Genomic DNA, 27,443 nt, shown 5'->3' on the forward strand with positions numbered 1-27,443 from the left:
CGGGTTGTCATTATGTTTGTATTACCCAGAATTCAGTAGCATAGAAGTGACTTAGCTTCGTCTTGGCTTGACATTTGATGTGCAAAATTAGTATAAGAAGGAGAGTGGAAGCGTTTTTGATCGTGGTCACTCACCTAGGATTTCAAGTAGGTTGGTTTTCCTGCACTAGAAGATCTACTATTTTACATTTCAATTAGTTTTGTTTTACTTTCACCTCAGTGCTGCGAGATTCCGTAAGCTCGTTTGTTTTTTTATTTACGTAAATGTATGAAGGTATGTTTGTAGAAGTAGCAGTTTGTGTAGACTATGTTAATCTTTCATTAAAAAAAAAAAAAAAAAAAGTTTAATGGGTAATAGTATACATGAGAACCCCCTTATCTGCGTTTCTTCTGTGTTCTATTACCACTTCTACATGAAATATCATAAATTTTCTTCGTAGTGCAATAGTGAGAAGTGTCCATGTGCGCAAGACATACGATGTGCGTTAAACGCCCCCCTCCCCCCCACACACATAGTCATAGATAAAGTATAAGGGCACTACACATGCAGATATAAAGTACAGGTACGTTCATTTTTATTTTCGTATCAGTCGATAAGTAAATAAAAGTCGCTTTGTTACCCCCTTTGTGAGTTCGTACATAATGAATAATCCCTAAAAGTATGAGCGTCCTGCTCCTTCGGGAACTGATGCAGCTTCATGTATACTATATCCGTTTAATGTCCCACGATTATGCACTGGGGCTGAGGGAGACTGATTATGAAATGAATGATTATGATGGAATAACGAAAGTGGGAGGAAACGAGAGAACTCTGAGGAAAAAAGGGGCATGGTGTTTGTTCATCACAAAGCACTTGGGAATAGTGTATTTATTCCGTTAAGCCCCAACAGCTTTTCAACTTTGACAGTAATTACGGGGAAGGTTCTAGAATGCTGGTCCGCACATATAAGTAACGAGAGTTGGTACCCAGGATGGTTACTTTCTTTATCAAAGCTCAATATTCGAATTCACATAGTAATGCCAAGTGAGCGATAGCGAGTCAAGATTAGTTAGTAGTAGCCAGGGTGATTATTTTATTACGATTCAGTGGTTCTATTAAAAATGAAAAAAAAAAAAAACTGGCATAATTACGTATAAATATATTTTGGTTAGGTTTGCTTAATTTTCGTTCACTGGTAAGAGTGCACTTTGAGCAGAACAAGTGATTTTGGGTATCTTTTAGTTTCTACCCCAATCCTGCAAATATAAGATCTCCAGTGTTACTAAGCAAAATATAACTAAGCGAGTGACAGCAAGCGAACGGGGTTACACACCCCGCAGGGCTTTGTTTAGTATTGGTTCCAATGTATGTTCTGTTTAAAGTGCATTTTTGCCCGTTCACTTACATAGTAGGTCTGGACCGACGGAGTTTATGGAACTTAACCTTGGAACAAGGATTGAACAGGGAGGAATCCCTGACGTCAGAAGTGACCACTCTACCACTGAGTCACCGTGGTCCGAGCTCTCATTTCATAACCTCTTGGATTAAGTCATTTGAAATCTTGGAGCATTTTGAAATTACTCAAAGGTGTATATAGGTTGCATAAAATATTTTTTCTTTACGTAAGTAATCGAAAAAAATGTCCTATGTTAGAGGAACGTATCTTCACATAGAGTAGTATAACACGGTCATGTCCGTAGCTAAGATGTAGGCCAGGGGGGAGGGCTTGAGAACCCTTTTCGACCATCTTCAGGCCTTCTTGAAACTTTTAGCTTATTGGTATGTATATATAAAAGTAAAGTGAGCTCAAATTAGCTTCCACAAAAATTAACTCATTCCCTTGCCTTAGTAGTTTGAAATACTAGAAATTAGTAATATAATTTTGAATAGTTAGTGATGTGCGATGGTTCTAGCTTATGACGAACTGGTTCCTTGAAATCTCTGGTTAGTTCATATTTGGTCTAGAAAACGTAATTTTCAAAATTAAAACATGTTTTCATCATTTTGGATACAGAAATTTGGAATTTAGGTATACATTCCTCCCTTCCCATCTGCGTTAACTTGATATGGAGAGTTGGCGTGTTTGCGATTTGTATTTGTCTTCGCACTTGATTTGATTATTAAACCATAGTTGAAAGCCATGGGTATGCACGCAAGCCGCCACGAGAGTCTGCAACGGACATTAAAACAAATGCCTGACGTGGGTTCGAATGCCAGGCAGTTTTAATTTCACCTTTCAGTGAGACTCGTAGGATTGGAGGGGGCGCGGTGGCTCAGTGGTAGAGCGTTCACCTCTGGTGCTTGGGGTCCCGGGTTCGATCCCACCCCCCGCCAAGTGAACCTTGTGGTGGACAAACACCGTGCTCGTGGATTTTCTCGGGGTTCTCCCGTTTCCTCCCACTTTCTTCATTCCACCATTTCACTCATCTCTCATTATCACCGTCTCCTTTAGCCTAACCGGCATAACCGTGGGACGTAAAACTTAAAGATTTCATTTGTAGGATTGGACTGGGTTCATATTCTGTGGCTGGTAAAAACTTAAAACAACTGAATTTTAACTTGGACAGATGCTATAGATGTTATGAGACAGAGCATGTTACATTCAGTTATTATCGATAAGTAATAGTAAAGATATAATGTGGTTACTAACAGCAACGTGAAGACCACATAGTTGCAGTTGGTAACTGTATTTTCGTTGTTTTACGAGTGGTGGTTCACGGTATAACCAGATCTGATCAATCAACTACTTGTATTATTACATTTTATTACGTTACAAGCAGTGGCGGATCTAGCCCGGGGCATCCCCCCAGTTTTTACCTTCTAGAACACTCTGGTTACAAGCGGGACGTAAAACTGAAAGATGTTTTACTTTGTTTCCATGTGTTTTCTTTATAGCTGTGCCCAACCTGGGCTAATGCGCCTGCCTGCATTCCCTAATGTCACGAAGATAATTGGGTCTAATTCTCTAGTTGGTATAGTTTAAGGGCACTGTCATAAAAATCGTTCCGTGATATTGGTGTGTACAGCTCACCATTTCAGATGAACTGCGTTAAATAGCATACTAATTATATACCCTGTTGGCATTTAGAATAATATTCCTTCTCAATTCTTTACACTAATTTGATTTCTACTTTACATTAAATATATTGTTACATTGTATTTTAGTAGTCTTCCCCGCTGGTCTAGTGATTTCCGTGTGGCCTTGGGGAACGTGGCCCCTCGTTCAATTCTCGGTGGGAGGGTGGAAACAAATTAAGTTACTTCCACAAACGCGTTTACTTCTATCAATCATCAGTCTCTTTTGGCCTAAAGTCGTAGCTGTGCGACATGAAAAAAGAAAACTAATTTTTAATTCCCTAGTTTGGCTTTTGTGTAGGGCTACTTGCTGGAGTTGAGAACTTCATCGGAACAGTAAGTTATAGAATTTATAACTAGTTTAATCAGTCGAAAATTATTCCGGTTCCTTGAGATTCATTCGGTTATTTTTTCTTCATAGTTTTGTTTCACTATTTCTAGAAGGAATTAGGTATTAACAAAGCAACTAATATGCAAAAACTCGCTATGCTAAGCGTTGATTCACTTGAATTATTTCTCCTATTCCGTTTAATGTGTTTTGATCCCCAGTTGCGCACATTCTAGTGTTTTGTTTTTAGAGCAGGCCCGCAACTAGAGGGGGGCTAGCGGGCAACTGGCCCCCTAAACTTTTCGTGGCCCCTCCAGACCTCAATACGGAAAACACAATTTAGATATTTGTAAGGTAAGTTTTGATGACTTACCCCCCCCCCATATATTCATGGTCCCTCCAAACATATTTGGCTGGTTTCGGGCCTGCTTGAGACTGTACATTTACCCTGCTGTATCCAGGTGGGAGGTGCAGTAACTCGAAGGGTTCAAATGAAGCTTCTTACGAGAGAGTGACTTTTCTAGATATACAATCAAAGCTATTTATATCTGTGATGCAATACGAGGGTTGCACTGAAAGTTTCGGGAAAATGATAGAACGCAAGAACATCAAAGTGCAATTTTTTTTTTTTTTTTTTTTTTGTTTATGAAAGTATTCCCCCTGAGTAGCAGTGCATTTTTATGCAATAAAACCAAATCTTGAAACAGGTATGCCACTCCGAGGTTGGTATCTGTGAAACCTGCAGTTTGTATGCCTCGATGGCTTCTTCTGGAGGTGCAAAAGCGCTTCTCACGCAACATGTTCTTTATTGTTGGGAACAAAAAGAAATCACTGGGAACTAAATCAGGGAAATAAGCCGGATGTCATGACTTCGCTTTCCTGGTCCAGAAAATCACTTGTGGTAGCTGCTGTGTGCGAGCTGGTATAGTTGTGATGCAGAATGATACGGCGGTTGAACTGTTTGCTCACATTCAGTACTTCTGATAGGCATATGGTTGTGTACCATTCTGCATTGACTGTTCTGCGATTCTCCAGTGGGACAGTTGCGATATGCCCTGATTTATCAGAAATTTATGCAATCGTTTGTTTGGAGGCACAGTGTGCTTGAACAAGTTTGATTGGTTTAGGTTCTCGCGGAACACCCACACAGCTTTGTTTCCGGTTCTTACGTATAAATCCAAGTTTCATCACCTGCTCCAATGTTAAACACCGAGATGATCCAGACTTGAACCGTTTCGTTATAACTTTGCACCACTTCACACGGGCGTCTTTTGTGCGCGACTTAAATTGTGTGGAATCCAACGAGTGCAAAGTTTTTTCACACGTAAATAATAGTGCAATATTATTTGTATTTGGCTCATAACAATGCCTAAGATTTCCTGAATTTCGCGATAAGTCACATGCCGATCAGTGTTCATAATTTCACGAACAGCAGCAACGTTTTTTGGCACAATGACCTGCACAATCCCGATCAGTCAGGCTGAGCTGGCCACACGTGAATTCCTGAAACCACCTGTAAATTGTCTGAGATGGGGTTTCATCAGGAAAAGTAGCAGTTATCTGACGAACACATTGTTGCTGTGTTTACCCTTGCCGAATATCGTAATAAATCATAATACGAAAATGCTCTATCAGGTCAATTTTTGTTCAGGATCACCTCACTTCAAACTAGTACCCTGTAACGGCAAAGATTGAGAGTTATATACGGTTTATCTTTAGAGTGAACAATATTAAATTACTTGGAGAGGGGAAATCTTCCTCATCCCTCTCCGTTCATTCGGATCTTGTGGAAGCTCATGTGATGCGTATTCCACGTTAAAGCTCTAGAACCAAGTCTCAGATAGCCTCGGACCTGAATTGGACGCTAAACTTACTACTAACAACGCTTGTGTAATGACTTGTGGTTTATTAATTGCGAAAGATTGGTAATGTAATGTAATTATAATGTACACTATATGTATGTATTAAATCATTTTTATCTTAATGTCCCAGGATTATGCACTTTAGACGAAAGGTGACGGATGATTAATGAAAGTGAGTGATTGTGAAAGTGATCGAAGCAGGGATCACGTGCAACGTCACATGTGCTACCCATTAGGTCATCTGGGAAGGTTGCGTTTTCTCTGTGATGACGCTAGTATAAATCATTCCCTTATATTTCATTTAAGGTTATGTTACGAGCATAGTTTTCTCTTTTTTATGCCACAAAGTAGAAGAATTTTCTGAATTTATTTAGTTTAGCGTCCGTTCTAGCAGCGAGGCTATACGAAATATGGACCTACAGTTTTAACATGAAATCTGAATCAAATTTGTTCCCACCAGAAAGCGAACCCCGATCTCCCTCGCCAACTTACCTTATATATTTACAGAATTGAGTTTTTAATATTTACGTATTTTAGTTTTAAAAGGCAGATTATTATTATTATTTTTTTTTTTTTTTTTGAATATTGAGATAATAGAGTATAAAGTATGTTTTGTAGGAAATCGTTGAAATGAAATAGTAATCAGTGACGCAATGCTAAAAAATTTTTAGTAGGTATATACACTCCACCCTGAGTGTGAGATTCATTACGTCCCTGAATGTGAGGGATTACATCATCAAGATGCAACAATCTTGTGTATTTACTTCGCGACTTTGAGATTTTTTTTCTTTCAGTTTTTAATTTTGATTATTTTCGTTCCGAAATCTAATTAATTCGTCACCGTGTCCTATTCCCACAACCGATTACAAGTTTTGCTTACTTAAGGTAATGGTTCGCAACCTTCTTGACTAAACTCCAACGACATCACGATATATTTGTTTTTAGGTTAATTTCCGATAAGCCCAGTCTCATCAAACCAAGGTAGGCATACTAAGTAAACTAAACCAAACCAAACTTGAACTAACCTAACCTATCCGTAATTCATTGTCAGAAACACGGCACGGAGTTAACGGAATAAATGCATATTTTGTATTAATAATATAGACTATATTAGTGTAAGCCTATAAGTTTCTATAAAGTACCGACTATGTAGTACTAAAATCTTAAGTGTTGATGCTTCTGGAGGCGTTAACTGGTAATGTCTCCAAATAGATTTTAACTAAATGCTTCGTGATGTCTAAAGTTTCGGGATACACTGGTTAAAACCACTGACTTAACGAACTATGCCAATTAAGAAAGTTCACATGTGCAGTAGACTCATAAGTATCCGGCTCACGACTATTCGACTTCCGTACTATCCAGCCTAGTTTTCTTGTATCGTAATTGAGGAAGGCAAGGCGTTGCATTGGCAACATTGCCAAGGCATTGGAAGCAGGCGTTTGCTACGATCCTCCTACGTGTCATGTGCAAAATACAAGTTGTGACAGGAAAAGAGCAGCGTTCTGCTCCTTGTTCATTGTTTCGTCAATATGTAACGGACCTCAATACAGTACGCTTCAGTTATACCTGCTTATAACTGTACGGTACTGTATACGTCAATTGTTCTTGGGGTATGCTTCATGTAGACTGTACTCCGGCCTATCCGGCTTTTTTTGTTATCCGGCCTGCCCTTCCGCCACATTAGCCCGGATATTCTTGAGTCTACTGTATTCCGTTTGCAATATGTGTGTAGATGAAGCTGAGGGGAGGCATGCAAGATATGACTATAAAATTTTCTCAGCATAAATCACCACTTAATGTCTTAAATCTTACTAATTAGTAACCTCTCACTAAATAGTAGGTATGTTGGGATGAGGATTAGCTTAGTTACTCTTCGGTCATTGTAGAGAGCGAAGGCAGAAAATTAGCTCGTGGAGTTTGCGCCTACGGCGCAGGAGTGTGCACTTTCCGAAATCTTAATGAATGCGTCAAGTAATTTCATCGCTTCCACTCTCAACCTAATTGCATGGATATGAAATCCACATTTTTGGTTCCGAACAATACCTACGCTAGATAAAGCATAGGTCGGTGTATGTTTCACTTTTCATGTAACTAAGATTCTCACTTACCTTTATTTGCTCTTTGAGTTTCCCTTTTCAACAACTTAATCATATATTCCGATCCTTTCTGATTATAATATTTATAAATCAAATGAAATACACCTATTTGTAAGTCCTATATCAGCTCACGACTTCGAAAACCAGGGAAAACAAATGAACAGCGAATATTGGTGGGTCGGTAAGGGAATATGAATTGCTAATTACATTAAGATTGTACATGATCTACAGTAAATCAGTGCCATTACTTTTTTTTAGCACTACAATATACAGATGGTGATCAGAAAAATGGAAACACCTGAACGAAATTGCAACTTACCAGATTAATATGGTGTCGGGCCACCTTTCACCTTCAGAACAGCCTTGATGCGACGTGGGATGGAGGCAGAGGTCGTGAATGATAGCAAGTGGAATTTTACACCATTCCTCGTGCAGGGCGTCGGCCAGTTCTGTGAGAGGAGATGGAGGTGGAAATCGTCGCCGGAGTCGTGTTTCCAAGACGGACCACAGATGTTCAATTATGTTGAGATCTGGGGATTGGGCGGGCCAGGGGAGGCGTTGAACTTCATCCCGATGTTCCTCAAACCACGCTGCAACAACGCCAGCTGTGTGAATGGGTGCATTATCATCCTGGAAGATGGCGTCATTGTCCGGGAACAACATCCGGACCATAGGATGCAAGTGGTCTCCTAAAATTGCGACATGATAGTTGGCAGTGATTCGTCCGCTAAGTGTGACCAGTGGCCCAATGAAAACCATGATATGGCGGCCCACAGTATCACCGAGCCGCCGCCATGTTTCACAGTTGGGTGGAGACACTGCAGATCATAAGCTTCTTTGGGCGTTCTCCACACACAAACACGGCCCATGGTTGGGAATAGGGTGAAGGATGACTCATCCGACTATATCACACGTTTGCAGTCCTCAACGGTCCAAGTTGCATGGTCACTGCACCATTTGCGGCGTGCGAAAGCGTTATGGTCCCTGATGAGCGGTTTGGCCCGTGCAACACGACCCCGTAAGTTCATGTCATGTAATTCGCCGCGGACTGGGATTGTCGAAACAGGGTGGGGGAGGTGCTGATTGAGTTCCTCCGTCACTTGCTCCGCAGTCACAAGACAGTTCTGCGTGACAATGCGCTTTAATACCCGGCGTGACCTGTCACTCATGATTTTCTTCCGCCCACTGTTCCGCTTCCCCGATGTGATTTTTCCGTGTTGTGTAGGCCGTTATCACCTTCGACACTGTCCCACGCGACACACCTAACACAGTAGCCACTGCCGTCACTCTCACTCCACATAACCGCGCACCAACAATTTGCCTTCTTTGAAAATCTGAGAGGTCTCCCATTTTACACTACCTCCGTCTGCTGCAGCCACTGGACACTGCTGTTCCACTGCGCCTGACGTGTTGCCAACTACAGGTGTTTCCATTTTTCTGATCACCATCTGTGTGTATATATATATATATAAAATAAAATGGTTTCTACGTACACTGCAAAGTAATAAAAAATTACTCTTAACTATTTTAATGACGGTATCATACAAAATTTAAGATATAATATGCAAAATGTAACTAAATTTAACCTTGTGTGTGTAATTTACATTATTGCTATTTCTTTTACTTTTATGTTTAGCCTATATATAAAGATCTGTCCACTTCAGATGCATTAGAATACAGTGCTAAATGTATGTAAAAAGGAAGAAAATACAATACCATGCTTCTTGCTTAACTTGCCCATTGTTGCGCCCTAAAGTGAAAATACACATGTTTTAATTCACGCTCAAATTCATTCCAACATAGCTATCTAATTTATAGTTAGCCAGGCTATTCGCCTGTCAAGTTTACCAATACCCTGTTTGAAAATAGAAATTTTCTTATACGAGTATTAAGGCGTTCGAAAACTGACAGAACTCGTTGGTGCGTGGTAAGAGTGGCTCGATCCAGAGATTGTGTGCGTCAATGAAAAGTTGACCCACCACCCATCGTGACCCACTCTGATCAACCACTCACCAAAACCCATTGTCATCAACTCTGCCTCATAATCCACAGTCTCGTTTCCATAGACTTTACTAAGATTACACTTGTAATAAAATAAGCCTTTGAAATTCACTAATCGAAGTTTGAATTTCTACGAGTTTGTTTGGTCAATCGTTGAAGTATCGCTCTGTTACAATACCGATGGACCAGACCTTTATGATATAAAATTGTGAAGTGTTAGTCATACGGTGAATTTCAATTTATCATATACAATTATTTCTTTGTTGAATTAGATACTTTTCAGTGAAAAATAGAATGAAAGTTATCTTAAATCAAGGTAAAGTAAACCAACGTAAAGGAAAATACGAAACAGAGTAAAATTTTCCATATAATTAAGCATGCCGTACAAATTTAAAATTTCCATGTAATTAAGCTTAAAGTAAAAAAATTGTCTAGTTTTCTCAATTTTATGGTTCGATTGCCTAGTGCTCTGAACGCTCAATATAATAAACATAAGCTTCAGCAATTAGTATAATAGAAAGCAATGGATATCGATTGCGGAGCGCTGCAGTTTTTGTTTTTCAATAGTTTCTCAATTTATTTCTCAACTAATATCGATCGTTTTCGATTATTTTTACATATCAACCCACTACGAATTTCCTACCTATAGTAGCCGATCCCCATTAAAAGAGAATTTCAATAGATGCTAGGACACGCTCTGTTTAATAGTTAATATACTGAATTTCAGCTCTCAGTAAGTTCAACGGCTCCTGAGATGTTCAATTTGTATATAATTCATATATTACAGGTGATTAAAAATATATTTATTCCAATAGTCAGCTCTTCTAAAATCGCACAGCTAGTCTCGAATGTCAAGTAGTAAGTCCTATTGCTATTATTACAATTACAAATATCAATATCCAAACGTGGCTGAAGTTCATTTTCACTTAGATATACTTACCTCAGGTAATAAATAGAAACTAATGAAAAAGGAAGATAATGGTGGGTCACGGTGGGTGGTGGGTCACAGTGGGTCACGTCCTGATGACCCACGACCTACTAATCTACTCACAAATCTTCACCCACTTGACCGACGACTCACTGACCCACTCCATCTATGGCTCGATCCAGCCTCGTGTAAAGATGGCGTTTAATAGACCATTTCCGTTATTCAAAATGAACTGTAAATCACTGCGGATATGCATCTGAGGCTTTGGTACCTCACATAGCACTATCTACTGGTTTAACGGCTATTGCGCCCGCGTATGTACACTTGGTGACAGCTTTGATTCTCGCTGGTAGAGTATACATAAAATTGTGATTCGGGTTCTATCATTCCTAGGTTCATGTCTCATATACCCTTGCTACTGAAGAAGATACTAAACTTTAAAAAGTGAAGTGTCCTTCTCAGAAGGACTAATTAGGTTTACTTCGAAACATCGAACCATATGACGTGTTTTTGACTTTACTATTGATAGAACTATTTTGTATAATATACAGGATGTATTAAAAGTTTACCATCCTTTTTAAAATCTATAAGGATATAATTTCATTGAATGTGGAATGGGCGATACACATTAAGTCCAGGGGAACACTTTTAGAAGTATGTCATGCGGACGGCCGCGGCCGCTATCTTGTTCCGCTATCCAGATTTCAAAAGTGTTATTATTAACAATAGGTGGATAATGTGATACTGTAAATGACCATGAGTTAGAATTGTGTATGGATTGTCAAGTATGCAATCAAATTTCATATAACTTAATTTGGTGAAAAGTTATTGACAACTGAAAGATATGTTTACCTGTTCCACATGTCCACGCTGAGCAATTGCTGGGACACGAAGCAGAATATCGAGTAAAATGTGCGATACGTTGTTCCAGATGACAAAGATTGCAAATGTCTACAGCACAAACCAAAGACTTAACATATCCCCAAAGGTAGAAATGAAGTGGCGTTAGGTCTGATAATTGGGCAGGCCATTCAACTGGCCTACGTTGATCAATTCATGTTCTAGGGAATTCAAGTAGCGAATCCAAGATGGCGATCGTCTGCATGATATACAGGGCGAGACATAAGGCGGTAACACCGCTGTAGCACACGAACGGTTGGCGTTCACACTTGGTTCATGGTATACGTTGTTCGGGTGGGTAATTGATCATATTGCATGACATTGTTGCCCTGGCGGCCATCTTGGATCCAATTTTGGATTTTTAAATGGGAAGGGGGCATGTGGGGTATCATTTGATACGAGCTCGATCTCAGGAAAACAGTGGTGTAGTTTATTTTCACCTATCGGTCTTGAAGTTATTGCGTCACAAAGGGGGAAAATTTGGCATTACAACATGTGCTCTATGTGCTGTCCTTCTTGAGCAAGGTACTGCAAGACGCATCTGCCAATCCTAATTGACTCGCAACAGCATGTCCGGATCGACGGTTTCACAACATTACAGAAGGCGCTGCATCACATAGTGGATATCACGGATGGGTTCTTGGTAAACCAGGTTCTTCAGATGGTCCCAAAGGAAGAAGTCTAGCGGCGCAAGATCTGGAGATCGTGGTGGCCGCTCTATCGGTTCCCGTCGCCCTATCCAATGTCCCGAAAAATGTCTATCGAACAATTGGCGTGAACATAACGCATAGCGAGGTGTAGCCCCGTCTTGCTGGGAAAAGAAGGGGAAATCAATCCTCCTTCAAGAGAGCAGGGAAAACCTCATTCTCGAGCAGATCACGATATTTCTCACTAGTCAGGGTGTCGTGGATGAAGTACGGTCCAATAATGCGTCCCCCAGATTCCACATCACACCATAGCCATTTCCCCACCAATCTCTTTGCTGTCTTGGTGTCAATCTGGGTCACTCTAGTATACTTACATAATATAAATGAAAAGCATAAAGAATTTAATAACCATTAGTAAAAGTATGAATTAAAATGTGTATCCCAATATCCATTTACTTTTGAAACTTGTAACAGATTTTTTGTTTATCCAATCCTATTTACTATGATAAATATAGCAACAATAAGCAAAATAGTAAGGGAAATATCGATGGTATTGATACTTACATATAAAGGGTCAAAAGGCTTCCAACAATTTCCATATATCTGGGATTGACTTCCATCTAAATTGGAGGGGGCTTTATTTACACCCTCGTTATGTCCTTCTGCTTCGTAAGTATCTTCAATTTGTCGTCTTTCTACAAGGTCGTTGTCTGTTGCACTTTTAGCTCCTGTAGCTCTTAGAACAGCATCAGATATATCCACTAAGCAGTCTCCATCATTATAGGAATGAACAGAAACCTTAAGGAAATTAAACATTTCCATGTTCAATAACAGATCTACGTTAATGAAAAGATTTCATTTATTATTGATTATACTTCAGGTACACACAACTTCAACTCTGATCTTAACATCATACAAGCAACCTAACATTACCTATACAAAACCCTTAGATGTGGGCCTCAGTTCACAATACGCTGCCTGAAGCTGCTGTGACCAGTAACCAGACGAGAAACCTCGGTGTCGTCTGGAATTCAAGTTTCCCTTTATTTCCGAAAATGAACTGAAATCTAAGTTTTACGTCCCACGATTATGCCGGCTAGACTAAAGGAGACTGTGATGAGAGATGAGTGAAATGGTGGAATGAAGAAGTTGGGAGGAAACTATAGAACCCCGAGAAAACACACGAGCACGATGTTTGTCCACGACAAAGTCCACACGGCGCGAGCTGGGATCGAACCAGGGTCCTCAAGCACCGGAGGTGAACGCTCTACCACTGAGCCACCGCGCCCCCTTTATTTCTGAGATCCGGGAAGCTGCTGTGACTGCCCCAGTTACCTATCGCCTCTGATTACTTATCCATTAATTTGTATGGTTTAGTTTAATTTGATTTTGTTTCCAGTTTAGCGTCTCTTTCAGCAGCGAGGTTATATGAGATGTGGACCTACATCTTAACATGGAATCTGAACCACATGCGCTCCTGTCGTTACATCGTCAGTGTGCACAGAAAAACAGAACAAAACTATTTCCTACGGCTTTCATTGATGAAAATAGCAGTCAAATGACTATCTTTATTTTTCTTTTATTGTCTTGTATGGCGGTGTGGACAATCTTACTGATGGTGGATAATAGGGATATTAATAACTGTCCACCCAGAGCGAAGTGTAAATGACGTATATGAAAAATCTAGATTCCGTTTAAGGAAATTATACAAATGTAAGGCATGTTGCAAAATTATGCAGAAGATGCAAACATGTTATGTAACTTTAGAAAACTTATGTCATAGATGGAATACATGATATGTAGAGATGGACAAGGAGAATATATATACAGATAGTTCACTCATTTCACGGCTAGGCAAACTTAAAAAAACAGCCAAAATACGATAATGACTATAGCAAAATGAAACGAACGCAATACAAATGCCAGTTCTATGAGCAATTGCGTAACACCATCTTGAACACCCGATCAAACATGCTGTCTAGCAGCGTTTACTGCAGCGTTACATCAATTTGATTTCATGCAGCGATGATGGCATCCTGCAATTCGCAAACACTGTTGTACTGGGTACCGTTGGCGTATACTGAGCGACACATTTCCCATAGGTTATCCATCGCTTTTATGTCTGTGGAATTGGAAGGCCAAGCAAGGACAATCACGTCTTTCTCACGAAACCAATCCCTGGTGGTTCCAGCAACGTGGGCAGTAGCATTGTCCTGTTGGAAGATCCACTCGGGACCAGCAATTCGCGCGACAAATGGCAACAAATTGTCTGCAAGTACTGTTTGGTACGTGGTTGATGTCAGAATTTTAGAATATGCGAAGTTTGTAGTACCATAATAACCAAAGTCCTCCCATATTACAGACTCATCCGTACTGTCGCTTAGAGAACATTTGTTCCCCCTTCCGCAGTAGTACAGTAATGATCACTCTCCTACAGATCAAAATAAAGCGAAAATGTTGTATGATGAAATGCCCTGCGGGGCCTCCTTCAGCCGCTATGGGGATCAAAATTTCACAATGTGGCAACGTCGCAGATTAACTTGGAGCCATTAGCATTACACTATGAATACAAGCAGTTGAATCGATTACTACACTAATAAGTGATACTAGTGTCAATATCGACTTTAGCTGCCATCTGGAAAGAATCGATATAACTATTTGATAGATTGATAGATCCAGGGGCGGATCCAGGACCGACTTCTGAGGAGGGCGGTGGATTGTCATACTGCTACTTTTAAGGGCTCCAAACTTTGGGATGATTTTTATTTATATATATAAAATAAGAAATTTTCCTTTTTTTGGGGGGGGGCGATCGCCCCCTGGATCCGCCCCTGGATAGATCTAATTAGTTTTTTTTTATTTGCGACGTTGGCACATAGTGCAATGTGTGACTCCAGACGATAACTCCAAAAGTATACAAATATATATATTTTGTGCTTTATTTTGACTTGTAGAGTAATGCTCTGTGTTCCGTGGGTTCTATTTTTAGAACACCCGATATATATATATATATATATATATATATATATATATATATATATATATATATATATATATATATATAATATAAAATATAAATAGATGTGTGTGTGTGTGTACTTTAGTTTGTTTTGATTGTATGTATGACTAAATGTAAATTTAATTTCATTTTTTTAAATAGAAAATCTCGTCGATGTACCCGCTTTGCGGCTGTTAACAGAAAGTGATTTGAATCAGTTGATACCCCTTGTTGGATTGAGAGCTAAGTTTCGGGAGAAGTGGAAGGCGTGGGTTAACCCATCGAATGCTACTGATAACTCTTCGGTTGGAAGTGTATGTATTTTGAATAAGTGATTGAAAAACGTTAGCAATTTTACTTGAAAAGAGGACCTAACACTTTAAATAACATAATTTCTTAACAGCCATTTAGACTTAGTTTAAGCTTTCTCAAACTTTTGCACAGTGGAGCCATTCAAATAGTTTAACAACCGGATCTATGGTCAGTATACTAAGTTGACGTAATATTAGTACTATATAATTATAATTTCAATGATACTAACAATAGTAATTAGGATTAAATCTTATACCATCTTTAGATTTATATTTTGTATATTGTAAGGTGCGTTGCAAAATGACACGATCCGTACAAGATATAGTCATATTATATGATCATAAAGGAAACTGAAAATGAGAGGTATAATAAGTGACACTGTTGTATTTGTTACACGAAAACAGGTATTGCAGGAATAGATACGTATAGACGACAGGGCGAAACGAAAATGAATAATAGCCCAAGAGAAATGTTGTAAAATGATATGAACGCAGACATGTTTAGCATATCACGTAGTTTGGTCGCTGCTACGGAACATAGAGGGCGTTGCACGAGAATGCGAGATGTTTAGCAAACGAGTGATAGAAGTTAAGGTAGTGAGTGCTACGACGAGGACGCTTGTCTGAGGTGGCGAGTAAGAAGCGTAATGGTCCGTAACAAAGTATTGTCTGAGTGCGAAAAGGGGCAAATAGTGGCATATAAAGAAGGTATGTTAATGGAATTGCATGTCGAAGTGGACGGACTGCTTGTGTCGTGAACAATTTTCTTAAACTTGGGATGCGGTATGGAGTAAGGAACTCATCAGGAAGGCCGCATACACTAACTCCACAACAGGAAAGACAAGTTGTTTGAAAGCTAAGTTGTGGTGGAATATCTCTTACACAGTTGGCAAGAGACCCTAACATTCATGTACATAAATCTGCCCTATCAAGAGCTGTGAAATGCTGCAATCATCTCTGATATAAGAAACACAAGCGTCAGCCACGACCCACGGTGCATCACAAGGAGCGACTGCTGGTCTGGACCAAAACACATGTGACCTGGAAGCAGAATTGGCGTCGTGTCATCTTCAGTGACAAAAATAAATGTAATTTGGGTTGTTCCGATGGCTGACTGTACTACTGCGGAAGGGGGAACAAATGTTCTCTAAGCGACAGTACGGATGAGTCTGTAATATGGGAGGACTTTGGTTATTATGGTACTACAAACTTCGCATATTCTAAAATTCTGACATCAACCACGTACCAAACAGTACTTGCAGACAATTTGTTGCCATTTGTCGCGCGAATTGCTGGTCCCGAGTGGATCTTCCAACAGGACAATGCTACTGCCCACGTTGCTGGAACCACCAGGGATTGGTTTCGTGAGAAAGACGTGATTGTCCTTGCTTGGCCTTCCAATTCCACAGACATAAAAGCGATGGATAACCTATGGGAAATGTGTCGCTCAGTATACGCCAACGGTACCCAGTACAACAGTGTTTGCGAATTGCAGGATGCCATCATCGCTGCATGAAATCAAATTGATGTAACGCTGCAGTAAACGCTGCTAGACAGCATGTTTGATCGGGTGTTCAAGATGGTGTTACGCAATTGCTCATAGAACTGGCATTTGTATTGCGTTCGTTTCATTTTGCTATAGTCATTATCGTATTTTGGCTGTTTTTTTAAGTTTGCCTAGCCGTGAAATGAGTGAACTATCTGTATATATATTCTCCTTGTCCATCTCTACATATCATGTATTCCATCTATGACATAAGTTTTCTAAAGTTACATAACATGTTTGCATCTTCTGCATAATTTTGCAACATGCCTTACATTTGTATAATTTCCTTAAACGGAATCTAGATTTTTCATATACGTCATTTACACTTCGCTCTGGGTGGACAGTTATTAATATTCCTATTATCCACCATCAGTAAGATTGTCCACACCGCCATACAAGACAATAAAAGAAAAATAAAGATAGTCATTTGACTGCTATTTTCATCAATGAAAGCCGTAGGAAATAGTTTTGTTCTGTTTTTCTGTGCACACTGACGATGTAACGACAGGAGCGCATGTGGTTCAGATTCCATGTTAAGATGTAGGTCCACATCTCATATAACCTCGCTGCTGAAAGAGACGCTAAACTGGAAACAAAATCAAATTAAACTAAACCATACAAATTAATGGATAAGTAATCAGAGGCGATAGGTAACTGGGGCAGTCACAGCAGCTTCCCGGATCTCAGAAATAAAGGGGGCGCGGTGGCTCAGTGGTAGAGCGTTCACCTCCGGTGCTTGAGGACCCTGGTTCGATCCCAGCTCGCGCCGTGTGGACTTTGTCGTGGACAAACATCGTGCTCGTGTGTTTTCTCGGGGTTCTATAGTTTCCTCCCAACTTCTTCATTCCACCATTTCACTCATCTCTCATCACAGTCTCCTTTAGTCTAGCCGGCATAATCGTGGGACGTAAAACTTAGATTTCAGTTCATTTTCGGAAATAAAGGGAAACTTGAATTCCAGACGACACCGAGGTTTCTCGTCTGGTTACTGGTCACAGCAGCTTCAGGCAGCGTATTGTGAACTGAGGCCCACATCTAAGGGTTTTGTATAGGTAATGTTAGGTTGCTTGTATGATGTTAAGATCAGAGTTGAAGTTGTGTGTACCTGAAGTATAATCAATAATAAATGAAATCTTTTCATTAACGTAGATCTGTTATTGAACATGGAAATGTTTAATTTCCTTAAGGTTTCTGTTCATTCCTATAATGATGGAGACTGCTTAGTGGATATATCTGATGCTGTTCTAAGAGCTACAGGAGCTAAAAGTGCAACAGACAACGACCTTGTAGAAAGACGACAAATTGAAGATACTTACGAAGCAGAAGGACATAACGAGGGTGTAAATAAAGCCCCCTCCAATTTAGATGGAAGTCAATCCCAGATATATGGAAATTGTTGGAAGCCTTTTGACCCTTTATATGTAAGTATCAATACCATCGATATTTCCCTTACTATTTTGCTTATTGTTGCTATATTTATCATAGTAAATAGGATTGGATAAACAAAAAATCTGTTACAAGTTTCAAAAGTAAATGGATATTGGGATACACATTTTAATTCATACTTTTACTAATGGTAATTAAATTCTTTATGCTTTTCATTTATATTATGTAAGTTTATGGTGTGTCCCTCCACATTCTTCACTCATATTATGTTCACTTTAGTTACATTATCCTATCAAAGGTTTGTCTTTGTATACTATTATTTACCCTCACTCTACACTTATAAATTACACTTACCAATGCCGAGCATTTAACTTCTTTTATTTATTTTTTAAATGTACAGCTTTCATATCTAGGACATTTTCTGAGACTTGCTTCCTCCCTTCATATACATATTCTTGATATCTGGGGTTTGTTTCAGGTAACGTAATGAGTTTACAAGTGAATGTTACGACTCATAGTTCATTTCATTCATACTTCTCCCCAATGGCATCACTCAATTGGTGCCACATATGACCACGATCAGTAGAAAAATTTAGAGTAGCAACCATGTAACTTAGCAGTGCACCATCTTGCCATGTTCTGTCGTCTTAAAATACAGAAAAAAGAGGAAGGATGTCAAGACATTCCTTCTGTGCAAATGTTGCTTCACCATTTGAAGGGAAAAAGACGATACATTGCTAAAAACAAAATAATAATAATAATAATAATAATAATAATAATAATAATAATAAGTGCTAGAAAGGTCTGTGGTCTTGAGATTAGGAAAGAACAGGACGACCTTCCTGTTCTCATACTATATATGAAGAAATGAACATATTGTCTATTTAATCTCAAATACTTTGTTTCCTTAAGCACATCCACTGAGTGCACACTGAAAATGTTTTCGGATCTTTTGTTTCAGGTCTTTAATGTTCTGAACGAAACACTTGATGGAAAGGCAATAATAAATTCATCAACACAAAACAATGGATTGTTGCGCGGAAGTCAACGAAAAGAAGTAGGACGGCTTTTGATTAAGCACATCCTTTTTGAAAACCCATACAGAAAAATCCAGATGTTTGACTTCACAACCTTGGCAAAGCAAATTGTAGACCTATTTCCTAAGGAAGCTGCATCTCTTTATTATACAGCGTCGCTACCTGCAACACGATATCAGACGAAGAGAAATGCTAGCGGAATATTATACGAAGCTTACATTACACGGAGAAGGAAACTTCGGGAGTTAAAAGATCCCACCTCACCTCAGAGTTGTTCATCAAGGCGTTCTACGTCTTCGAATTTATCTTCAGTACTAACAGTAGAGGAAGAAAATGAAGGTATATAGATCTTACATTTACTAGCTTTCGTTTCATGCTAGTATGTAGTTTAGATAGTATGTAAAGTAATTTGTTACATGAAAGCAAGTATATAATGACAAATAATAATTAGTCCTGGAAAGGGCTCATACAGAGCTTGTAGTTTAAAAGGGCATGGGTTTTGGGTACTAGATTTACATACTCTTATTTTCTGTCAACGAATACATACTGAACGAAATGACTAAGCTATTATCTTCCCATGGTAACAAGATATTAGAAACGCGAACTTATTCTAAATGTTATTAAATTGCATGCAGTGAGTACTTAATGATATTACACCAATCATTAAAATATTAAAGAATAAATGACTTCTATGATAAATCATAGAACGTGCAAACCAGGTATAGTTGGAGCTTTTTGGTTTTATTTTAGTTTAGCGTACCGTTCAGCAGCGGGGCTATATGAGACTTGGACCTACAGTTTAAAGTAGGATCCGAACTTCCGCCAGAAATCGAACCCGGATTTCCCACGCCAGAGGCACGTACGCAAACTTCTTACCCACGGGTACTGTACAGTATTACTGGTTTTTATACCGTGAAGCCTACTCAGGTGAATTATTGCATAAACTACTTTTACTGGCGTATCTAAACTAATGATGTGCGATAAAATTAGTTTTAAAACTTCGTATTATCTACAGGTGTAGGGAAATATGCTTTATTAAAATTCAGCTCTAATCAGTGATTGATAAACTTGTAATAGCAATGTCAGGCGGATTTGGCATCTAACTTTGCATGTCATTCTACCTGAAAATATGACTAGATATGGATCACTCGATCAATAAATAGTTACTGGATTTCGCTTTACACTTTTAACTAATCACTACTAATCAATTACAGGAAAAACAATATTTTTCGAAAGTAAGAAATGGTGTTTTTTAGCATAACAGCACACAAAATAAACATTGTGTTAATGACTAAAATCATTTTTATAATTTAAATGGCAGGATTTAGAACGTAGTTAGTAGTATCGATTAGTTCTTCACTTGTGCTATAGGTTTTTCCCTGTTCATTGTTTAGAGGTACAACATAATATGCCGCTGGGCTTTGCGGCATACCTGATAGAAAACATGTTAACTTCAGTACTTTTCTGTAAACTTGACATAACTGATATAAACGTCTGCTTAATTAGTAGTACTAAGATGTTTAATGAGGCTTTTCGGATGGTTGAGAGAATTCGTTGTTCAGCTCAGTTTTTGGCTGCAATCTTCAAAACAGAAATCTTTTTTTTACGTTCCACAGTTGTCATAGGCTAAGAGAGACTGCACTAATAAGAATGAATGAAATGAAGTGAAGAAAGTGGCAGGAAGCTGGAGAACTCGTCAGTGTTTGTTCAACACAAAGCCCACTAGGCGCGAGCTTGGTTGAACTTGGGACTCACGCACAGAAGATGAATGCTCTACCCCTGAGCCACTGCGGCCTCTTCAGTTTTCGAGCTACAGTATACAGGGTGTTAACTGATACTTGCAATACTGGAAAGCAACTGGAAATTTATATCGATAACGAAAATACTGAAAATAAATTGAAAATTGTGTAATATTTGAAAATTCCTTTTGAGACGCTTCAAGATGGCAGCCCCTTCATCTGGGTGTAGGTAGTGATAGAGATAACTGGTAACCTAATCAGAAACCTAGCTAGTTCGAGAAAGCAAATATATATTTTATATATAGTTACGTTCATGTAATATTTTTGCAGTATCAAGACAGTAGCACACCTAAATGTGAACATTAAACACGTTACTCTGATATTTGTAATTAGTTGGTCTTGACTGTTTCTGTACAAATGTAATGAGACTGTAAAAATATGTAATACGGTGAACTAGCTGAGAAAAGTTTGCTGTGAGGAGTGGAGGACCAACACACCAAAAAAGTGGATTGAAAGGCATTCTGAGTGGAAAAAAAGGTCCAGAAAACTCTTCTGGTTGTTGTTTTAGTCCACTAGTTTGATTTTTCTATTAGCATACAGAAGACTGCTTGTGTAACATTTTACAGGCCATTCAATACCATAGCATACAGTCGTATGTGGCACTCACGTTGTTTTGGTTCACCATAGTTTTCTAAACATTTTTCGGTCAGAATACTGGAAATATTTGAAATACCAAAGTCAACTCCAGTAGACCGTACAGTTCCTTATCTTTATATTTTAGTCATTTATACTGTGTATTTTCTTTTCTAGATGAGCCAATTGTGGATGAAAAAGTTCAGTGGCTTCAGAACAGTATCGATCCATGGGCACTAGTTGAAATAAATTGGAACGACACAGTCCTCAATCGCATGCGGGAAGTCGAAGATGGTGCAGGAACTGTCGTGGACTATTTTAACAAATATCCTGCTCTAAAACAACCTCAAGGATTTCAATTAGTAAGTGTTGTACGTTTATATATGAGAAATTAATCAATATTGGGTGTCCCCAACTCTCAGCATTTAAGATGTTTATCAAAATACGATGATTATACGATTCTAAATTCTTCTAGAGCAGTGTTCAGCAACTAGTGTGTCGCGGCACACCAATGTGCCTTGTCAAGGTGAAAACTGTCACGTAAACGTTTACCTATTGTAAGACATTATTGAACTCTTTATCCCTGTTTCTGCGTGCCCAGGGGGTGTCAAAGTTCTCAGGAGAACTGCAATCACCTAATCACCTAAAAGAAATCCACTTAGGAGAACTGCAACAAGGATGGTATTAGTACCTTTCTACATAGTCACTGTGCCTAGCGACACATTTTTGCCAGCGGTTCTGCACTTTCCGTAAGCCTGTTTTGTAAAAGTCTGCAGTTTGGCTTTGAAACCATAGTTCCTCAGAAATAACGTCTTTCCTACTGTCAAAATAACATTCTCTGAGTGGATGCTTCATTTGTGAGAAGAGAAAGGTCACTTTGGTGGGTCAATCTTTCATATCCTAATTCCACTGCCTTCATGGACACGAGCTGGTACATTGTCTGCCAACAGTAGAACCCCTTGTGTGGCCACTCCACGACGTTTCTTCAATTCCTCTCGTGACTTAGTCAGGAGATGGGAATAATAGGTAATAGTTAGTTCCTGTCGTAGGTAATCTTCGTGATGACCCCTTCAGTCTCAGAAAACTAAAAGCATCACTTTGGCGGCCGACTTCTGTGTTGTCTTTTTAAGGGTTGGAAGGAGGGGTGTTTCCATTGTTTGCTCATTTCCTTTGCTTATGGATCATAAAAATAAACCTAGCGTTCGTCAGTTGTCATTAGTCTGCCTAGAAGGTCCTCTTCATCTCACAGCGATGCAACATTTCTTTGCAGCGTCGTCGCGATCCCTTCTGGAATGAGCAGTCGTGGCACTCATCGTATTGACACTTCCTGAAAATGCAGCTGGTTGTGAGTATTATTTCAGGTAGACCCATATCCATATCTATGCACACAGAACATTTTCAATGGTAATCCTCCTGTCTTCCATTATCTCAACTTTCTCTATCAAGGCGACATCATTCATGAAAGATTCTTCCAGATCTACAGACGTCCGCGGTGGTCATTTGTAAGTTTGGAATTGGTTTCCACTTGGATCCTTTCATAGGATGGGGTTTCATCCTCAGACTTCTCTTCATGAATCTACTTTCGTGATTTCCCCTGCAGATGGAGGAATTTAATGACGCTTCATGCTTCAAGCTTGCCAATCATCGCACATTCAGAGGTTTATCTGGAAAAAGTTGTAACTAGTCCATGTTCATGGTTCACATACGTGGACCTAACTATAAAATGCATGTCCAAGGGGGGTTGTTGTTCGTCATTCTAGGTGATTGTACGAACTTGTTGATGCTTCCTCATATACTTGTACAGTATTTAATTTCCTGTAATTTTTTTTCGAAAGTTGTTGGATTAAAACAACTTGCATGACTGTAATACTATGTCTTTCGCAAAGTGTTCCGGAATTTAGTGATAAGGTAGTCAAATTATCACAGAGGCCAAGAACCCATTTACAATATCCGTAACGTTGCTAATGCTTCCTGCAAGGATATTATGAAAATAACCTCTCTCAGCTATTAGTGAAATTTGAAACATTCTTCTCTACTGAAATTACTTAGAGTTCATTTCCAATTCCATTGTATTTGTGAGAGTTGTAGTTTTAGACGTAGCCTGAAATTAAAGCGTCAAAAAAGGAGACTTCAACCATTCAATGAAGAAATGACTTGCATTAACAACTATTCCTCCACGAACCAGTGAAACAGACACAAATGTCACATTGGAGGTATAACTAGAATTATTTATTAACTTATTATAACAAAAGTATATTTATTTTATGTGTTCTGAAGTATAACTTCATACACACAGAACTAAAATCCATGTACTTGTGCCATAATATATTTTAATACATTTTAATTGACATAAATAATTTATAAATGTGTGACTCAATTTGTTTAATAATAATAATCTTTAATAACGTGCTTAGAACTAAAATCAATAATACAACTCTTGGTCGTGTAATTCAATGATATGAATATAAACCTATAGAATACAATAAAACCATAAAACGATAGAAAATATTATGCTAATTACATATGAAATAAGTGAATTAAACCATAGTCAGTGCATTAAGTCATTGCAAATCAAGGTAAATAAAATAGTTTTAAGATGTTCAATGATTGTAATACTTTACAGGTCTTGAGACTAAAACTTGTTTTGTTGCTAGGTTAGGTGGCTCAGTAGGACTTAACTCTCGTGCATGGGTTCTTAGTTTGATCCCCGGGTAAGTTTGTGGTTTACAACATTGCACCTGTGGGTGGATTTCTTACAGTATTAATTTCTTGCAAAATATTACCTTCAATCTCATATTGATTAACAATAATAAACAAAAATATTTGTGAAATAGCTGCAAAAATTAATCGTAAGACTGTTCAACTGGTACGTGTATGTATCGCTGTTGGTTGAACATATGTACTTTTTTTTTTTGCTCCATTGGTGTTTTAATGTTTACAATTTTCTTTTCAGCTGTTACACGATTTTTCGTACCTCTATCCAGAGAAGGACAACTGTTTCTTCAGTACTATAGTGGCAGTACGAGATAGAATAATCAATATCGCTGAAGAACGCATAAAGACTTCCAGGGATCCAGAATTAAAGCATCAAATTTCAAATTACATAGGACAAATTAGAGGTAATGCAAATTCAATTTTACTTTGAATTTTGAAGTATCTCTGAAAGTTGCGTTTCGAGCATAGACAATCATGTTACCTGGACCCACTCTGTCCTAACACTACATATTTCTAATACAGCTTAAGTGGGTCATATCACAAGTAGGTAGTATTTTGTATTTTTTATTTTTATTTATTTATTTATTTATTTATTTATTTTTGTTCAAAGGCTTCCATGAAAGGCTCCCTAAGCACGAAATATATTTGTTTCTGGGTACTTTACAAGAGTTTAAAAATTATTCCTCTCTTAGACAGAGTGGGTAAGGTACTGGTAGGCCCACAGCGGTATAAACTAGTTTTCCAACTAGACCAGTAACTATCATTCTTTGAAAAGGAATGAAGTTTCATCTTAAATTAAAACAAAATGCGAAAGTTATTATTCCTTATCATGTACACTTATGTTTCTGCTCCATATTTGTATGGCATTTGTTTAATCGTTCTGTTGTATTACGGAACTTATATTAAATTCGTTGTCACATTATTTCTATTCTAAGGAAGGCTTTGGATGCCAGATGAAATTTCGTTGATTGAAGCAGTACTGTTGATATTGGCTTCGACGTTATGCAGCAAGGCTAAAGGAGACTGTGCTAATGGTGGTGAACAAAATGGTAAAATTGTTTAAGTCGAGAAAACCCACGCACACTGTTCACCACAAAGCCATTTGGCGAGAGCCTCTCCGTTGATCTAGTGACTAGTGTGTGCGTCTTTGATGCACGTGGTCTCGAGTTCAATTCCCAGTGAGAGCACACAAAAAAGTTTAGTTTAACATTCACTTTAGTTTACCGTCGTTCTGTCTTTTACCCTAATGAACATTACCGTGTAACATTGAACAAAAATGTAAATAAAACATATATGAAAACTTACGATCATGATCAGCAGAGTAGAAAATAAGGACAATTATATATATTTAGAAAGTACTAACTTGGATATTGAATGGATTTTAGAAGCTAAAACTAGGGATGACATATGTTCATAATGAGCTATTTAGCATGTGCTGAATTCGTAATGCAATCAAGAGACTGAGAACTGAAATTAAACAGAAAACTAGTGAACCTTCACTTTTACAATAAAATAGCTTAGTTTCACATACATGTTCATAGACTAAGGAATATTGTCAAATAATACTAGGATTTAGTTCGACCTAAACAATACACTGGTATATATTTTGAAGCTAGTTGTTAATTAAGTGTTAAGGTAACTCATTGGAACTCTTGGCTTGAAATCATTGAATAATAAAACCATATTAGTCATAGTAGGTAAAAAATAGAATGAGAAAATGTTTCGACATCCAACCATAATAGCGTGTAATTTTTCTTTACTATGACTGGTGTTATCAGTAAATATCAGCTGGTCGCTTATCTTCGTATTTCTGAAATTATTCTTCGCATCATTCAATAGTGATTTTATTTAATTCTTTCAATTAGTTCCCTCTTAGTTATCACCAATGTTTGTCAGTTACCGGTAACTGAAATACTCAGAAGTGTCGATTATAATTTAGCTCTAGTTTACTTTCACACTGAACGACCCGATTATAACTACTGTTGTTCTTTTCAGATCAAGATCCTGACTCAAGGAGTCTAGTGGCCCTTTTGTTAATTCCTTACATAATTGGAATTCCGCCCTGCAGACGGAAGAGAGGATTTACAACATGGAAACCATCGCGCTCAGAAATAAGAGATGGATTCATAACTCAAGTTGCATCAGGAGATGACGTACAGGTGTGCGTTGAATCCCGAAGGAACAAACTCCAACGTCTTGGACTGTCTTTCCAGCCCCTTGTGTTATTTGTTGGTGACAATCTTACGGAAGTGAAGGGAGTGTATGTTGTAGTGGATAACACATATTCCATGCACAGTGTAATCCAAGCTGTAGATGTTGCTTTCAAAATTTTTCAGTCCGTTGGTGCTCAATACCCAGAAGAAGCATCAGATATTTGGCTCGTCATACAGAGAGGATTTTACAACATAGAAACAAAATTCGATCGTATAAATCAAGCAGTGAGGAACTTACTAGCGGATCTTTGCCTCTTAACTATTACATAAAATGTATACGTGTTACGGATGTGCGAAGAAATTCCCTGTAGTATCTAACTTAATAAAGCACATGAGAATTTACTGCAGGAAGTTAACTACTGGTACGAGGGATTTCCGTTGCGGTGAAAGAAGGTGCTTTCGCCTCTTTTCATCGGGAGTTACTCTTAAAAGACACTTAGTTAGAGTCCATTCAACATGTACTTCGTCCCCATCAGTCATTGATTCCCAATCAAACCTAAACCTTTCTGATACCCCTTCTACACCCACGCAAGATTTTGTTCATGAAATAACCAAAGAAAACGCTATAGCACAATTTGTATCATCACTGCATGCAATGCCACTTATTCCTCGTTCTACAATTCAGTTCATTGTGGAAAACTTGAATAATTTTTTACATGCCTCAAAAAATATTCTTGAAACCGAATTTTATAATATGGTTGGTAGAGATAATGTTCCAAGATACATTCAAGAATGCTTCGAAAAAGTGTTGTCATCACATGCTGCATGTGTAACGGATCTTCGTTCAGAATATAAACGTCTTCAATTCTTTGAACGTTTGGAAACGTACATTGCTCCCATAGAAATTACAATTGGGCAACGTATGGAGTCCAAACGTTCAGGAGATGGTGTCGGTTTTGTATCTATACCTTGTACAATGCAGCTTATACCTATCAATGTTGTTCTTCAAAATTTTTTTTCAATTAATAAAGTCTTATTTGAAACCTTACAATATTTAAAGTATTTAGAAAATGATGCAATCTGTTTAGAAAACATTGTGCAGGCGAAAA

General features: G+C 38.4%; 1 protein-coding gene across 3 annotated transcripts; it reads left to right on the forward strand.

Moving 5' to 3' along the window:
* LOC145694452 (uncharacterized) lies at positions 1 to 26,736 on the forward strand. 3 transcript variants are annotated; one of them, XM_081770714.1, is made up of 7 exons: positions 1 to 150; positions 14,977 to 15,128; positions 17,859 to 18,092; positions 19,019 to 19,433; positions 21,644 to 21,828; positions 24,420 to 24,585; positions 26,177 to 26,736. In XM_081770714.1, exons 1-7 carry the CDS (start codon positions 78 to 80, stop codon positions 26,662 to 26,664), a joined length of 1,713 nt encoding a protein of 570 aa, XP_081626840.1. In that variant the 5' UTR covers positions 1 to 77; the 3' UTR covers positions 26,665 to 26,736. The 3 variants fall into 3 exon arrangements, with proteins under 3 accessions (XP_081626840.1, XP_081626842.1, XP_081626841.1); XM_081770715.1 differs by lacking the exon at positions 1 to 150 and adding an exon at positions 162 to 273; XM_081770716.1 differs by lacking the exon at positions 14,977 to 15,128 and having other exon boundaries at positions 3 to 146.
* The last annotated feature ends 707 nt before the right edge of the window (positions 26,737 to 27,443 follow it).

This window comes from Thermobia domestica, chromosome 9 (assembly GCF_964235325.1).
Source record: "Thermobia domestica chromosome 9, izTheDome1.hap1.1, whole genome shotgun sequence".
Classification (NCBI taxonomy): Eukaryota; Metazoa; Arthropoda; class Insecta; order Zygentoma; family Lepismatidae; genus Thermobia; species Thermobia domestica.